The sequence below is a fragment of the Plasmodium vinckei genome, assembly GCF_900681995.1.
Source record: "Plasmodium vinckei vinckei genome assembly, chromosome: PVVCY_11".
Classification (NCBI taxonomy): Eukaryota; Apicomplexa; class Aconoidasida; order Haemosporida; family Plasmodiidae; genus Plasmodium; species Plasmodium vinckei.
Window position 1 is genome coordinate 16,695 of NC_051303.1, and position 14,278 is coordinate 30,972.

Consider the following 14,278-nt stretch of genomic DNA (forward strand, 5'->3'; position numbering starts at 1 on the left):
ATTTGATCCTGTATGCATACCATTTTAATTCTATCATCCGATTAATAATATATATAATGAATTTATATCCATATACCGTATCAAATAAAATATTATATTTGTTCATATTTAATAATATATTAATCTTATATTATTATTGTTACTGATATACCACTGTACACTACAATGAGATAATTAATGCACTCAAGAGAAATACTTTAAACCAATTACTAATTTTCCTTGCTTCATTGTTTTAAAGTGCAACATTTTATGGCATATATTATTTCGTAATAGCACTATATTTAAAATATAAATTTATAAGTTTGTGCATATATAATAGCCTAGTGTAAATATTATTGTTCAAATAAAATTAATTATTATGTGCTTTTTCGATAAAATTAATATTTAATTATATGAATTTTTTACAATAAAAAATAATATTTCAATATTATTTGTAGAATATTTACTATCTTATATGTATAAGCATATAATAATAACCCTATTTCTATATACCTAATTTTTTTAATTATCATAAAAATTGTTAGAACAAAATATATATCAAGTTTTATTAATATTTTATATTTTATTTTTTAACTATTCTAAATATAATATATTTACACCTCAAAACTATAAAATTTAAAAATTAATAATGATTAACCTAATGTTATACCTTTATGAAAATAAATAAAACCTTACAAAACTATTTCCATTAATACTAATTAATTTTAATAAAATGTAAAGTAATCAGATAAAGCGAAAATATTATATATTGTTAAAATTTAATAAAATATTATACATATATCTATAATATAATTTTATTGTATTATTAAAAATGTTAGATGCATAAAATGCCTTTTATAGATAATGTTGCATTGTCGAATCTCGATCGATATTTAATGAATCCATATTTTATGATTACCTATTTATGTTGTAATATGATTAATTAATATTAAACATATGCATATTAACCTGAAGGTATATTATAATGCAGATAAATGTTCCAAATGAGTTTTAATATTACAGTTTATTTGGTATAATATAATTTAAACCAAAATAATAGTGATACAAATAAAGAAACATACTGTGTTACTCATGGTTCAACATAGCTATGGGTTAACACGCCTTATATAATATATAATAAGGGTTCTTATATATAGTTAGACAAAATTAGAAATAAATTATAAAATGTGAAGTTATAATATTGCCACATGCAATATATACAATCGAATTTGATGAAGGTATTGTATCTTATGTAAAATATATTATTCGACCCCTTTCATATTAATGGCTATGCCCTTTTTGTGGTGCGTATTTAGACATAATATTGAGATAAAACATACGGGGATAGACAAATATTTAATCAACATTCACAGACAAAAATATTATCAAATTATAAAGAATTAAATTACAATATACCCCGAACCCGAAATCAAAACAAAAATTCAGTGAACGAAACAATAACCCATTATGCATAACCTTGACCCATAATACTTGAACACCTCGATATCGAAAAAATTAAAATAAACAAATTAATTTATTTTATTTTATGTGTGTATATATATTTCTTGATTTTACAACTTATATTTCATTATTTTATTTTTATATTTTATTTATTTGTATTTTTTTATTTTATATATTTATATATACTTTGTTTCGCTATTAAAAGCAATTTATAATTTGTGTTAATTTATAAAAAAAATATGGATATCAATATTACCACCAATAAATAATTTTTATAAAATTAACAATTTTGATAGAAAAATCTTATTTAGTAAAATTTGTATTAAAAGTGATGAAAAAATCACGAATGCTTGATTTTCATAATGCAAATTTGATCATACTATTATTTTTATGTAGTAAAAATTATTGTTATTATAGTATTATCAGGAATATATATAATTAATTGTATTCCTCCGATTAAATTAATTATTTTAATATTTAAAAATATAATAGACATGCTTTGTATTAAAAACCATCCATTATCAAAGAAATTTTATAAAACAAATGAAAAAAATAGCAAAACAATTATTTTTATATAATTATTGATATAAATATATATTATTATATTAAAACAAATATATTTTTTATATTATTTTCTTATTTCCATATTTTTATTTTATATAATTGATCTTCTATAGGTAAAAACAACAGTTTTTTCCTATTATATATAAATATAAGTATATACGTAATGGGATCTTTTATAAATTTTATATTAAGTATAATTAATTATAAAAATATAAAACTTGTGCATTCATAATGCTATATATTAAAATATAATTTATATAATATAATTAAAATTATTTATTTTAAATATTATAATATTAATGAAATTATGAATCATAATATTTTTAATATTCATTATTTATGAATATTTCTGTTATTGACGTCGTTTTGTGATTGAATTATTTGAATAAAAAATATATTAATTTTATAAATCTAACAAAAGCATACAATTTGTTATTTAAATAATAATTTGTATTTTTTTTATATGTATTGGAGAAAATTATTTACTTTAATTTTAATTATATTTATGCTATTTTTCGAGTTGACAATTTTTAATTAAAAAAATACTAATATATATTTTATTATTTTGTTTGTAAAGTCCAAAAATGAATAAATTTTATATTCAAATTGTTTTTTTTCTTTTAAGCATCTTCATATATGTGAATAATAAAACCCTTGCAACTGAGCTGGCTCCAGAAGAAAATACAAAAACAAAAGAAGAAACAAAAACCAAACCAAAAAGACGTTATCCTACGTAAGAAAATACAACAATATATATATATTACATATTTCATTATGAAAATATTCAATACATCCCTGTGCAATAATTCTATAGTATAAATATAATCCCTTTATTTTTGTACGCATAAAAAACATGTTCATTTTTATCATTGATAGTCCAGAAGAGATATATGAAAAAAACAAGCAACTATTATGTACTGATCCCAAAGAAATAGAAAATGCAGTCGAACTTATGAACGAAGCTATAATACATTTAGCATATCATGCTACAAGTAAAGATGATTATGAATTATGTGAATCAAATCTATCTTATAATAATACTTTTAGTAAAAAAAAACATGGAGATACAGTTGTTCAAAGAATTAGTTTTATATATCATGTCCATACGGTATCAATTAATGAACAATATTAAGTTATAAACCAAATTAATATTAAAAAATTACTATAATTTATATACATATATTTTTCTTTGTTTCCATTAGTATAATGCAATAACAAACATATTATGGGATCCTGCTCTTGCAAATAAGTTCAATAATAGCTCTGTTAAAAGTATACAAAACATAAATAATTAGTCAATTAAAATATAATTTTACTATTTATTCTACATCTCGTGATTTACTATTGCTATTGTTATATGATACTATTTATTGTTTCCATGTCTTCAAATTTATAATATCTTATTTTACATAATGCAAAATTTTTTTAGGAAAAATTGCCCGTGTGTACAACCCAAATTTAGTGATAATACAGCAACGTTACAAAAGTTGGTTTGCCTCAGAAATATTTTTATGCTTTAGCTGCAAAGTTTGATGTAAGTAAACCTATTTTCTTCTGTTTCCATATAAATCGAAGTTCTCATGCTATTCACAATAATTTACGTAATATATTTTTATTAATTTTGTAGATATCAGAAAAAAAAACTATAATTGTCATGACCTCAGCAAATATAAATGATCACAACAGTAAAAATAAGCATTCGTATAAAAATACAATAATAGAAAATGCAAATTTATTCACAACTGACATTAATTCTGAAAATGATATTAGAAGAGGAAAATTGAAAAAAACATTTGTTAACATAGCTGGATACCTCATTGAAAAAAAAGGCCTTTATATTAATATCACTTATCTCGAATCTGTAATCGATATACAAATTTTTATAACAATAATTTATTTTAGCATTTGTTAAAAAAACGATATTTTAAATAAATGCACATATTTATAATATATACTATATACTATAATTTGTAAAAAATTTAAACATTTTATATATTCATCTATTTATGTTTTTTTTCTTAGATTGATGGGCATACTTCCAATTATGAAGATTTAATTAAAGTAAGGTATTTAAATAAATTTTTTCATTATAAAAAAAAATGGCTTTTGTAAATGTTTAGAACCGTAGTATTAGAAGATTTGTGTTAATATAACGATTTGCTTCCATACATAATGCCTGCTTTAAATTACTATCATAATATGTTCTTTTGTTTTAAGAATGTTTTTTTGTATATAACTTGTTTATGTCTTTTAATATTATAATGCATCTATATGTGTTAATTTTGTGAATACTACAAATATAACTATTATTATTTATGAAAATTTTTTATTTATGGCAATTCTTTCATATTAACGAGTATGCAACTTTTGGTTGTATATTTACCCACCATCCCGAGATTAAACATACGGAATGACATATATATTTAATCAGGATTTATAGACAAGTAAATATGGCCAAATTATAAATAAATTAATTAAAATATGGTTTTAATTCAAAGTATAGGTTCCATAAAACAAAGCTGTAACCCATAGTCCAAAACCTTAACCCCAAATATGGGTTTCCCCAAACGTAACTATATTTCCTGAATCCTACCCCCCAATATTGTTTATAATTTTATTAATAAGTGTGCTTAAATAAAGTTTATTTTAAATTATTATAAATATTAACTAAACATGAGCATATTTAATATCCATTAATATGTAATATACATGGATGGAAATAAGGATAAATGAGTTTTGACAAATACTAAACAAAGATAAATTATACATATAACGTGATTGTATATTAAATTAAAAATATATAATAATAAAACAAACACAAACTAAGTCGTAAGACAGAATATACATTAAAATGCAAAAATATTTATTTTATAAATGTACATATAAAATACAAAATTATAAACATACAAATAATAAATACTATGGTTATAACAAATGAATCATTTGTATTTCAATTATTAATTATTTTCTGAATATTCTTTCACAAATTATATACAATGATGTAAATAAGCCAAAATATTTTCCATGTAAGTAAATATATAAGCTTTACATTAACAATTTATAATAAGCAAATTGTATTTATTTTAACATTTATTTAATCAATTATAAAATTAAAATATTAACACATAAATATAGAAATGGAGAGCCTAGTCACTTACACTATGTGAATAATATGAAGTATGTGGATATTTATATTCAGTAAACAATCCGCAACAAGTTGTATGGCGATACCTCGTTTTTTTGTACTGATCACTGTAATAAGTAATACTATCAATTATCTCATGATCACGATTTTTTTTATTGTTATTATTTGATTGGTTTTCTTGTTGAGGTTCTATATCATTTTTTTTGTTGCTTCTCTTTATTTTTTGGATAGCACGAATGACCCTACTTCTTAATCCAGATGTCTTAGATCGATCACTCTAGAAATAAATATAATAATATATATATACGTTAATATGTACGTCATAGTATGTAAATACCCACTATTATATAGTTTTCTATATACTAATTTATATTTTGTTTTGACAACTTACTTTCTGCTCCGAGCAATGTATTGACATCGCCAAAAGGACATAGAAGATGATACAAACTAAATTAAATATTCTTTTATTCATTTTTTTATTAATATAAAATGTTTCTTCGAAGAAAATGCTTTAAACAATATATATAATTTATTCTTTTTAGTTTCCTTTTTATATATTATTGTTGTAAAACAATAATGCTATTATTTAATATTACAAATTGTTTAATTTATGTAAACAGGTTATATGATATTTATGGAAATATATTATAATAAAATTATATGTTGGTTTTATTTTAAATATCCACAAATTTATTATCTTATAATTATAATAAAATTTAATATTTTATTTTTACTTTATTATAAATAATAAAAATAAATAAATAAAAAATAATATATTTTAAATGCACAAAAATGCATATATTTGTTCTTGAATGTTTTTTGTTTATTTGAGCCATTATATTAAATATAACAAAATTTATTTTAATATTTAAAATATAAATAAAATAATGCACTAATTTATATGTATATATCATCATATAAATATATAATAACTGCTATCATCAAAAATATAAACATACAATTGCTAAAATTTTTATATTTATGCATTTTTTCAAATAAAAACCCATGTTCGTACAAAATACATTATTTTAATTATAAAAAAATGAGTTTATGTAAAAAATTAAGCTTAAAAAATATATTTTTTGCATGTTCTTATATAGCTAGCTCTTTAGTATATTTTAAAGGCTCATATAATAACATGTTCGGTGGTTTATAAAATTATATTTTTCTATTAACGTTTATCTACATGCAATTCATATATATTAATAATTGTAATAAAATATTAGATACAAACATATGAATATCAATTATCAAAAATTATTATTTGCATCTAAATGCGTTCTTATTTTTATACTTCTCAAATGTTTAATGATTTAATAATATTTATATTTTTTTATAAAAATAGGTGAAAGAGCCTTAATATGGCTCCCATATATCAAAACACTAATTATTTATACTAATAAATAAAATGCCGTTTGTTTATTATTGCTTGAATTTTATATTGTCTTTTAAATACGAAAATAAAACTTATTAAATATATCATATAAATAATGTCTTTTCTTTTATAAATAAAAAAATAAATTAATAAATGGGGGTCGGCCTGCATAGCATTCTCTATATTAATTAATTCAATTTTTCCCCATTTTCTCATAATAAATATTAAAGTATTTAAATCGACGTTATTTTATAAAATCAAATCGATGCTTTGAAATCATCTGTCTATATCGATTCTAGCATTTGATCGATTGCCCCATAAACCATTAACCACAAATTAACAATAAATACATAATTCACCTCATTTACCATTAAGTTATATTAATATGAAATGCAATTATTATAATTTTTTCTATATATATTTAATTTAAAACAATTCGTTAAACTAATAAATATTATCAAATTATTAAAAATTATGCAAATAAAATGTAATGTGGTACTTAACCTTAACCCATTTATGGGTTCCACAAACACTATCTTAACCCTGACCCACTACATAAAATCATATAAAAATTATACAAAAACAATACAAAAATGCAATAATATGCATATTAATTTTATATTTTATTCATTATATTATTTAAATATTCTTATAGACACAAAAATTATCGTTAAAAATTATGGTCAAAAATGACTTGTTTCCAAATACATATATTCTTAACATATATCAATCATTATTACGATTTTTGGAATTATCACTACTCTTCGAATCATATATTAAGTTTCATTTTCTTCTTTACTTGTTTTAATTTTTTTCTTATATATTGTCTTTGAAATAGTTTATCAATTCCAAATAATGAATACTAATATAAAAATGGAAAAATTATTATATATTTTTCGATAAACGCATATAAGGGATCACAAAAATATAATTTAAATATTATAGTTTTTAATTCCTTATTATTTACCTTATAAGCAATTCCAAAGAAAGCTGGTATTACAGAAAATGTCGATAAAGCTGGAAGTAATTTGTTTGGTGGCGTTTTTACCGGTGAAAGGGTTGGAAAATTACTAGATGGATCATTTTCACATATCTTTTTTAAATTATAATAATCATCTGATAATGTAGACAATAATTTGCTGTATGAAGTATTTCCATTAATATTAGAATCATTATTGAGTTCATTAAATTGATCAGCAAATTTATTAGCATCTTCCGAACATTTTTTGCAATCCAGATTGTTTTTGTTAATTTCATTATACAATTTACATAATGTACTAAATGGATCATTAAATTTATATATTTCTTTAATATTCATATTCATCAAATCTTTTTTTCTATCTATAATTTCCTTATAAGTCGGACCATTACCTTTTATTTTATTATTATAATGCTTTTCAAATCTCATACGATAAGTAAAAAAATCATTTAATTTGGCGAATTTATTTTTATCTTCTGGATGCCGATTTAGTTTATAACTTAAAAATAAAATAGCGTATTCGGCAAGTTTATCATAATCTAAACCATACTTCATTAAATTTTTTAGCAAATAAGCAACACCAGAACTAGCGCTATGAAGATAACCATAACATAAACCATTTAATGAGGGATTCGTGTAACGACAATAATTTTTGATTAGTGAATTAGCATATTCTGATCCATTGGTCATTACACCAAACTCGCCATCGAGCGTATTAATTTCTTTATACTACAAATATATTTTATGAATTAAACAAAAAAACTTATTAATATGAATACTAATCAAATGAAAATTAATATAATTTATTGGCGATACAACATATAAAACACATACGAAGAGAATATTTTATTTAAAAAATTTTATACCACATCCTTAATATTAGAACTCGACTGTCCCATAATTTGGAGATTATGAGGGATAATAATATTTATATATTTTACGTAAATATTTGTTGTATCTACTTAATCTCATTGCATAGCAATTATATTTCGTTAAACATGCTATACTTATTTTATGGCAATTATCTAAATTACCTTAAATGGAGAGTTACTTAATATACTTTTGCCACATGTATATATGATACATTTATACAAAAAATGCTATTATTACTATAATCCTTAAAAACATATAAATAGTTATTTAATACGATATATTACAGTTTTATATAGATTTTTCTAAAATTATAGTATTTTTAAATTAAGTTACATGCTTCATTTCCTATTCAAATTAGATAAGTTTATATTATTTTTATTTAATATAGATAAATTCATGGCCGAATTTAATGTGTTCAATAACTTTATTTTTAATCCTATATACTTCAATTTAGAAATATAACATATTGGGTTACTTTATAATATATTTTGAGCATCTTTTTTACAGTTTAAAACAGCAATTAGCACTGAAACCGTATTATTGAGCTATTTATAAGGTTATATAAGTCTTTGAATGCGAACCATTTTTAAAATAATACTTAGTAAATATTAAACATATAACACAAATAAGTATTGATGCAAATTTTAAAGTATAATAGAAAGTTATGTGCAATTAGATTGTTATATTGGACTTTGAGAGGACAAAATAAGATATATTTGCTCTTTTTATATATATAATATTCGCTAAATGTTATGCATTGCTCATTTATCTTATATATTCTATTGTTATAGTTATCAATGTATATGCTTTCAAATAATTTATTAAAAACATTAAGATAAAATAATGCTATTTTAAATTTAAAAAGTTGCAATTACTAAGAACTGGTAATGTAACACATCCTAATATGGATTAATAAAAAGATATTTAATATAATTGAGTCTTTAACTCTTTCTCCATCAATCCAATTTTTTATAATATAAAACCGTATATCCCCAACTGTATATTTGACAAAATATATAACATTGATACCGTTATAATGCACTAATATATGTTATTGATTTATTATTCAATCAATAAACCAAACGTTTATTCATATATGTTAGAAAGTATCATTATATTTTTATATAGATTTTTACTAAATATTTATAGAAAACAATTATATGCACCTATGACAAGAATTTATAGTGTCATTGTTTATATTTGTTCAGATATTATTATTAATTTTTTTAATAATAAATGATTTTATAAAATATATATTTTATGTCATTCATTATATTAATATTGTTTGCATTCTTAAAATTATATAAATATATTTAGAACTAAAAATTATATGAACAATTCTAACAACATCATCTTTATATATATTATAATAATATATAATTTCGTATTATAATTATATAAGTATATTTTTTAATTATATTTATGAGTTCATTTACCTATAATAATAGTAATAAACGAATTTACTTATTTATAATTTTTAATAATTATATCGAGTTTTAAAATAAGATTCATGGAATATTAATCCCAAAATAGAAGTTATTAATTAAATTTATAATTCTAAATAATTTAATTTTCTTTTATAAACAAAAAAAATTAACAAAAAAAATAAATTAATAAATGGTATAGGATCAGCCTGCATAAGTTTATATATATTTAATAATGAATCTTTTTTTCTATCAACTGAATTTATAATCGGTTTTAGGTTTTTGTTCCTATCATATGATTTTATAATTATTTGTGTCTTTCTGGTTCCATCACCATATTTTATAACTCTTTTCATGCTTTTTTTTTTCTTCGAATTTTTTCCCGATCTAAATGGTAAATACTAAAATAAAAACGAGCCAAAATATAATATATTTCTTATATTTGTAATTATATAGTGACAATAATTTTTTTAAATGATATATTTAATAGTTGCACACTATTTACCTTATATATAATTGCTAAGAAAACGAATATTGAAATTCCTGTAATACCAATATATAGTATGTCACATTTTGTATTTGATCCTATACACCATATTGATAGTTTTTTGTTAATTTTAACATCTGTCCCAGAGGGTTTATTTCTATTCCCTATATTTAAAGGACTTGCACCAAAACTTGGTAATGCAACTTGAGCAGATAATGGTATTTGAGATACTCCTTTTCCATCGTTAGATGTACTTTGTTGATCTGAACTTTTGGAAAATTGTGTAGAGATAGGTTGCGGATCGAGTGATTTTGGTGATCCCGTATCTGGTAGAGTTTGTGGATCTGATGAAGTTACTGGTGATAATGGAGATGATGGTAGAGATTTTAGTGGAGGTGGCAATGGGGGTGAAGTTACTAATGGAGACTGAGGTTGTGTTATAGATGGTGATGGTGAATTTGGATCTGGATTTGGAATTTTCGTTGTGTTTGCTGGGTTATTGTCTGTTGGCAAACTATTCCCTGGACCATCTAACTCAGATTGATCATCGCCTAATTGAGAAAAAGTACCCAATGAACTTAATTGGTTAGTTATACTACTAACAGCACCACTAATATAATTAGTAGATGCAGTGTAAGCATTTGTTATATTGGTCATAGTGCTATTATAAGTATCTTTTACAACGGTCATAGTGTTATTATAAGCATTTGTTACACTGTCCACAGTTCTATTATAGGCATGTTTTATATTATCCACAGTGTTACTATATGCACTAGTGATTTTGTTGGCGGTGCTTGCTAAAATATTCTTTGGAGTTTCATATATACTGGAAGGACTAGGAATATAACTCATTGGATTAAAATTAGTTCCCCAAATTCCTAGCCAACCGCTATTGGATTTTTCTGATGGATGCGTTACAGCTTGATCCCTTGGTGCCTTTGACCCACCATTTGGCTCACTACCTGGAACTCCTCCCCCACTATCTTTTCCACCTACGGGACCTCCAGATCCACCTTCTGAACTTCCAGGCGCATCACTTCCACCACTGCCTGATCCTCCACCAGAACCTCCCTGGATATCATCTGGATTTTGATGTTGACTTATTGCATTGCTTGGTGGATCGGTTTTTCTTCCAGAGTCTCCTACTTTACTAATTGGATTTTTTTGTGTACCAGTTCCATCAGATGATGTGTCTGGTTTTGTCTTTTGATTTCCAGACTCTGGTATTTGGGAAATCGGTGAGGAGTTACCCGCTTGGATTTTTTTCGTTTGTGCATTATCTTTTGGACTTTTTAGATTATCGGCTCCAGTTTGTGTATTATCTTGAGTATTTATTATTCCATTCTGTGTATCTGCTGATGGTGTTGTATTTGTTCCAGGTGTTGTTATAGTGTTTGTAGTTGTTGTAGTCGTTGGTGTGGATACACTCGTCGATGAAGTTATACCTGATGATAATTGTGTGCCTGTTGATGATGAATGCCCAGTTGATGGCTGTCCAAGTGGCTGCTGTGGTGGTGATTCTGCTGGTTTTGGTGCTTGTTGTCCTTGTGGCCCTTCTTGTGATTGTGCATGTGCTAGGTTTCCAGGTTGTTGTGGTCCTGGTACTAATGGTGTTCCATCCTGGTCATTTTGTATTTGATTCAATGAATTTTCTGTGGTATCATCATTACTTTCTAATTCATTATCATCACTATCATCATCGTCATCATCAGGACCTAATAATCCGATTAAAGTATTAAATACGCCTTGTTCCTCTTCTTCCTCTTGACCCTCTTGGCCCTCTTGGTCCTCTCGGTCCTCTTGTGACTTCTCTTTAATCCTGGATGTATTTTGTTCTATCTTTTTATGCACATTTCTGCATCCTTCAGTATTGAATTCAGATAGCAACTTGGTTGTATCGATCGATGAAAGAGTTTTAAAATTATTACGTAATTCTTGGTCATTGTCGTTGAATTTAACAACACCATTTATAATACCATCATATATTGTTTTTAAATGATTAAATAATTGAAGATACGGATCACATTGTTTAACAAAATTATAAAGTGTGTAATAAATAATATAGAATTGTGTAATATCGATTGTGTGTTCGTGTATTTGTGCATTAGGACTGTTATATCTATTAATTGTTTCACAAATTTGCTGAAATAAAAAATAAAATCCATTCATAATACCAATGTTAGAATCACTAAAATACTTTTTATTACGTAAGATACTCGAATAATTAAAACTTCCTTGATTATTTAAATGATTCTTAAATGCATCTTTTAGAGATAAATTCGAATTTTTTGATAATTTATATAACATATTAGACAATGCCATGACCAAAAAATCAGCACTTGGGTCATTTCCATTATCCAGATCCACCTGATTATTTTTCACTAATTCCACATATGCATATCCAAAAATAGCGCCCAGTTTTTCATAATCAGTATCACATCTTTTAGATCCATTTTTTCCAGGGCAATACTTATTATATAATCCATCTTCAGTGTTAAATTCGTCCTCATTGGCCTCATAGTCGATAAAAAGTTTATCAATATCACTAAATGTTTCACACTAAAAAACATTTTAAAAAAAATAATAAAATGTTTATTAACGAACAATTTATTAAAATGAAATTAATAATAATTAATAGGTCATGTAAAACATGGAATATAATAAATTATTTTTATCTAAAAAAATGTATTTACCGATTCCATGTCAATTACAATGGGGTTATGTTTTAATTTTTAGATTAATTAACATCATTTTATATTTTATGTAAAACATATATACGTGTCAAACACGTTATACAACTACTTAAGTTATATGCATAATTAATATCGTAAATCAAACATATTTCTATTATTTTTATTATTTAAATATAGAATAATAGTGTAATATTATTACCAAAGATATATTTTATTTTACCACAAATATACTAATTATCTTAAATTTTTATTTATTTAAAATATTTTGTCTTAGATGTAAAATACAGCATATACACAAAATCACTATTTTTAATAGTAACAGGTATAACCCAATTATATAATTTTGTGTAATCTTTCATGAGTTTAAATAAAACAAATCTCCTAATTATTATACACTTTATATAGAAAACTATACATTTTCTATATTTATACTAAAGAAGCCACAAATTCTATATTATTATAAATATATAAAGAATTAGAAACGCATTATTGCTATAATTGTTAAAAATGTATTTGTATCTCATTATTTGAACATCATATATTAATATATGTTATTATTAAACGTGAAACATTACACATTTTATATTATTTCTAATAAATATAAAACACAATTTATGTTTAAATTTAATATTAAGAAATAATTTAATATTTTCCTTTTATAAATAAATGGGGTATAATACATTTAATTATCTTAATTAATATATGTAAATTATAATTCATTTTAGGATGCGTAATAAATTTTCTTATGTGTTAGCATTTCTTATATATAAATATAATTAATGAATAGTTTTTAGTGCATATCTTATATAATTTTTAAAATTAAAAAAGTATAATATACAAATTAAGTTATTGAGCTATTACAATTAAAATGAATATGAATATAAATTAGTTTTTGGGTAATAGTTAGTATATATAAAATGTATATTATTCTTTTCATTCTTATTATCTATTTAATATATAATTAATTATAAAAGATATTTTAAACAATAAAGAAAATAAATATAATTTAATATATTAATTTATGATTTTAAAATTCTATAAATACTTTGGTTAGAATAATTAATTAATTTGAGAAGGAATATAGAATGGGCTATTATTTTAAATACACATTTGTACCTATAACTTAAGCATATATTATATATTGTATATTTTGTATATTTTATAATAAAATTATATTTAGCTTTAGATATAAAAATTTATATTTTAAAGGAAAATTATAGAATGATTAATAAAATTTATGTTATCTTGCCTGACAATGCTGATTCTAATATTACCATATTAAGGCTTAAATATATGTT

At 22.6% G+C, this 14,278-nt stretch overlaps 4 protein-coding genes across 4 annotated transcripts; 1 reads left to right on the forward strand and 3 right to left on the reverse strand.

Annotated features, from left to right (window-relative positions):
• Positions 1 to 2,588: 2,588 nt before the first annotated feature.
• Positions 2,589 to 4,116, forward strand: PVVCY_1100050 (fam-a protein; the record flags this gene model as incomplete). The annotated part of the gene is made up of 6 exons (XM_037634503.1): positions 2,589 to 2,737; positions 2,881 to 3,112; positions 3,207 to 3,276; positions 3,434 to 3,531; positions 3,632 to 3,865; positions 4,027 to 4,116. The coding sequence occupies 6 exons, from the start codon at positions 2,589 to 2,591 to the stop codon at positions 4,114 to 4,116; spliced, it is 873 nt and encodes a 290-aa protein (XP_037490596.1).
• Positions 4,117 to 5,150: 1,034 nt separating this feature from the next.
• Positions 5,151 to 5,621, reverse strand: PVVCY_1100060 (fam-c protein; the record flags this gene model as incomplete). The annotated part of the gene is made up of 2 exons (XM_037634504.1): positions 5,151 to 5,426; positions 5,541 to 5,621. 2 exons carry the CDS (start codon positions 5,619 to 5,621, stop codon positions 5,151 to 5,153), a joined length of 357 nt encoding a protein of 118 aa, XP_037490597.1.
• A 1,672-nt stretch (positions 5,622 to 7,293) lies between these two features.
• Positions 7,294 to 8,402, reverse strand: PVVCY_1100070 (CIR protein PIR protein; the record flags this gene model as incomplete). The annotated part of the gene is made up of 3 exons (XM_037634505.1): positions 7,294 to 7,386; positions 7,492 to 8,232; positions 8,370 to 8,402. The coding sequence occupies 3 exons, from the start codon at positions 8,400 to 8,402 to the stop codon at positions 7,294 to 7,296; spliced, it is 867 nt and encodes a 288-aa protein (XP_037490598.1).
• A 1,523-nt stretch (positions 8,403 to 9,925) lies between these two features.
• On the reverse strand, positions 9,926 to 12,989 carry PVVCY_1100080 (CIR protein PIR protein; the record flags this gene model as incomplete). The annotated part of the gene is made up of 3 exons (XM_037634506.1): positions 9,926 to 10,201; positions 10,306 to 12,846; positions 12,981 to 12,989. The coding sequence occupies 3 exons, from the start codon at positions 12,987 to 12,989 to the stop codon at positions 9,926 to 9,928; spliced, it is 2,826 nt and encodes a 941-aa protein (XP_037490599.1).
• Positions 12,990 to 14,278: the final 1,289 nt, after the last annotated feature.